The sequence below is a fragment of the Phoenix dactylifera genome, chromosome 15 (assembly GCF_051530095.1).
Source record: "Phoenix dactylifera cultivar Ajwa chromosome 15, Ajwa_hap1_PhDact_Kaust_v1.1, whole genome shotgun sequence".
NCBI lineage: Eukaryota > Viridiplantae > Streptophyta > Magnoliopsida > Arecales > Arecaceae > Phoenix > Phoenix dactylifera.
This window is the reverse complement of record NC_143204.1, coordinates 4,225,060-4,228,581: the sequence shown is the minus strand read 5'-3', so window position 1 is coordinate 4,228,581 and position 3,522 is coordinate 4,225,060. Positions and strand designations below refer to the sequence as shown.

The 3,522-nt window shown below is 38.1% G+C and overlaps 1 protein-coding gene across 1 annotated transcript; it reads right to left on the bottom strand.

The window, feature by feature from the left end:
* Positions 1-387: 387 nt before the first annotated feature.
* LOC149751198 (uncharacterized) lies at positions 388-1,899 on the bottom strand. The gene has a single exon (XM_089927610.1). The coding sequence runs from the start codon at positions 1,897-1,899 to the stop codon at positions 388-390; it is 1,512 nt and encodes a 503-aa protein (XP_089783736.1).
* Between the last annotated feature and the right edge of the window lie 1,623 nt (positions 1,900-3,522).

Sequence of the window (3,522 nt, the reverse complement as noted above, 5' to 3'; positions counted from 1 at the left end):
CCATCTTTCTTTGGGACTAGGATGACAGGAACCGAACATGGGCTAAGACTTTCTCTGACAATTCCCTTTTTCACCAGCTCATCCACTTGCCTTTGGATTTCCTTTGTTTCTTCGGGATTAGCTCTATATGCAGGTCTGTTTGGAATGGTAGAACCGGGCATGAAGTCTATTTGATGCTCAATGCCTCTTAAGGGTGGTAGTCCATTAGGAATCTCTTTTGGAAATATGTCCTCAAATTCCTGCAATAAAGTCACAACAACACTAGGCAAGGAGGGGTTAAGATCGTTAGTAGAAAGATAAACATCCTTGTACATAAGTACAAGTAGTTGCTGTCTTGAGAACATAACACTCTTAACCTCATTTTTTTCAGCAAACACACTCATTTTTTTACTTTTCTCTTTTTTTTTGAATACTTTTCTCTCTGCTCTCAATCTCACTCCTTTCATTTGCATTTTTCCTCTCGGACTCACCTTCTCTCTTTTTACACTCTCTCGCTATCCGAATTTGATCTTCATAAGCTTGCAAAGGTTTGAGAGGGGTTAGGACTACAGTGCGGTTGTTCATCATAAAAGAATAATGGTTTTTGTATCCATTGTGTGTAACCTTCCTATCAAACTGCCATGGTCGTCCAAGCAAAATATGACTAGCATGCATTGGTGCCACATCACAAAGAATCTCATCTGTGTATTTGCCAATTGAAAATGAAACGAGCACTTGCTTGTTTACCCTCACTTCTCCACATTCATTTAACCATTGCAACTTGTATGGATTAGGATGCTTCATGGTGGGTAACTCCAGCTTATCTACTAACAAAGTACTAGCAACATTAGTGCAGCTTCCGCTATCAATAATCATGGTACATACCTTTCCCTTCACATGACATCTAGTATGAAAAATATGTTCACGTTGCTCCTTATCACCATCATCCTTAGGCTGGATGCTTAGTGCTCTTCTTGTCACCAACATATCTCCATGTACAGGTTCTTCAATGTCAATATCACTGCAATTTTCTAAGGGTGGCATCTCATCCTCACTTGAACTAGCACTTTCAATGTCACCATTCTCCAACATAATCATAATCCTCTTGTTTGGGCATTGGGAAGCAATATGCCCAAATCCTTGGCACCTAAAACACTTAACATTACGTGATTTAGAAGAAGTGTTAGTTTCGGTTTTACCTTTTGAAATAGCAACCGAATCTTTTGGCTTTGCATCTTCTTTTGTTTTTGAGGCAGATTTGTTATCCTTCCAATTAGACTTCCATGTGGAACTAGAAGCCAAACCCGATTTGGATCCTTTGGACTTGATTTGCTTTTCTATTTTGATGGCCTTGTGCAACAGCTCCTCCATCTCCACATAGTGTTGCAATTCAACCACATCAGCAACCTCTTTGTTTAAGCCTCCAATAAATCTTGCCATGGTAGCCTCTCGATCTTCCTCTATATTAGCTTTAATCATTGCCATCTCCATTTCTTTATAATAGTCTTCCACACTCATGGAGCCTTGAACCAGCCCTTGTAACTTTCTATGTAAATCTCTATAGTAATGGCTAGGTACAAATCTCTTGCGCATTACCAATTTCATATCTTCCCATGACCGAATTGGCCTTTCTCCAATCCTTCGCCGACTAATCATCAATTGATCCCACCATATGCTTGCATAATCCGTGAACTCAACGGCTGCCAATTTCACCTTTTTCTCATTTGAATAGTTGTGACAATCAAACACATGTTCAACTTTTCTCTCCCATTCCAAGTGAAGTTCGGGATCATTCTTTCCTTGAAAGATAGGAATCTTCATCTTGATGCTGCCCAGATTATTATCTTTTGAATCATCGGCCTTCTTTCCCCTTCTAGAGTAAGATTCATAATCTAAATCTTCTTCATCATCTTCAAACATCTGCCCCCTCAAAGGTTTGATTCTGCTTGGTGATTCCAAATCATCCATTCGTGCACCAAGCTTAGTAAGTTGATCAGCAATGGCTTTCATCCATAACTTCATATCAACATCTGGTTGTTCACTACCTCCACTACTCATCTTTGTATGCTGCAATCAAAAGATTAGTATAAACAGAATAGGTCCTCACACACTCCTCTCTCGGGTGGACACTCTTTTATGGTTTTTTCTTGATGATGAACTCACACTCTTGCCTTTTACCACTCAAGCCAGCCCTCTTTATGTTCTTGAAAGAATCAAAATCAACAAATCACAAAGAGCGATCAGATGGATGGTGGCAAATCTCCAAGAAAATCAGAATTTTAAGGACTTCGATGAGGCAAATGGTACTCACAAGAAAAATTGTCTTAAAGCATCAAGAACATAAGAAGCTTCAAAAGGAAGTAAAGGATATGTAATAGAAACAACTAGAAAGCAAGGAGAAATAAGAACAAGCTAAGCAGCCTTGTAATACGTAAAACGGTCTTGTAACAAGTGAAACAACCTTGCAACAAGGGGTCTTCAGCTTTGCAACAAGTGAAACAGCCTTGTAATTAATGCCCCTTAATCAATAACCTTCTTTCTTTCTTTCTTTCTTTCTTTCTTTTCTTTTCTTTTTTTTTTCGTTTTTTTTTTCGTCTTTTTTTTTTTTTTTTTTTGAATCAAACTAAGTAACAGAAGATTAAAGAACAAAACAGATTAGAGGAAACAAGAAACACAAGGAACTGAAAAAAAAAACAGAAATAAGAGAACGAACAAAGAAGCTTAAAGAAATAAAATAAGAACAAAGGAACAAAGATGATAAAGGATAAGTAACCTGATTTCAAGAACCAAAGCTCTGATACCAAATGACAAGAACCCACCAGGAGACCTGCCCTAGGAACCCTTGAATCAATTTGCTATACTTGCCCCGAGATCGCTAGAAAAACAAGTTGTAGGAGATCAGATTAGAACTCTAAGGAAACTAAGTCCTTAAAACCCTAATCCTTGAAGACGCCACAAAGGTTGATCACTCCCTTTGATAAGTCAGAATTTTGTATTCTAATCCAAGAACACAAAAGAGCATAGCAAAGCTTGCCAACACTTTAATTCATTCATCATAATCCCTTGGTTACATATGGCAGCCTTTATATAGGCTTCAAACTAAGCTATTGGAAAGGACACCATCCCCTTTCCAAGGCAATAAGTAAAAAACGTTTTCCAAGTCACAACTTCCAAGTTACAACTTCAAAATAATAAATGACACAACTTTCAAGGTTCCTAACTACGAAGTACATGAATAACTTAGGAAAAACGAGTTGACAAGTCAAAACTTCATGTACAAGTAATTAGGAACACAACAAGACTCAAGCCCAAAAGTACCCACGAAAAATGGGCCTAAATAGCATCTCCACGTGGATCAGCCTTGTTTAATGGCTCCAAGCTTTGTTCTTCAGCATTTACTATGTAAAGATAAGTGATCAATCTTGGTGAAGCCTTAGAGTCTTCTAGAGCAGCCTCCTTCTCTTGAATTTCCATGACTAGTCCATATAAAGCTTCTTTCATTTGTTTTGCCCTTGCTCTAGTCATTGGACCTCCAATTCCTTG

What these genes read in the sequence shown, in the direction of transcription:
- LOC149751198 (XM_089927610.1), bottom strand. Translation starts at nt 1,899, where the DNA reads ATGTTTGAAGATGATGAAGAAGATTTAGATTATGAATCTTACTCTAGA.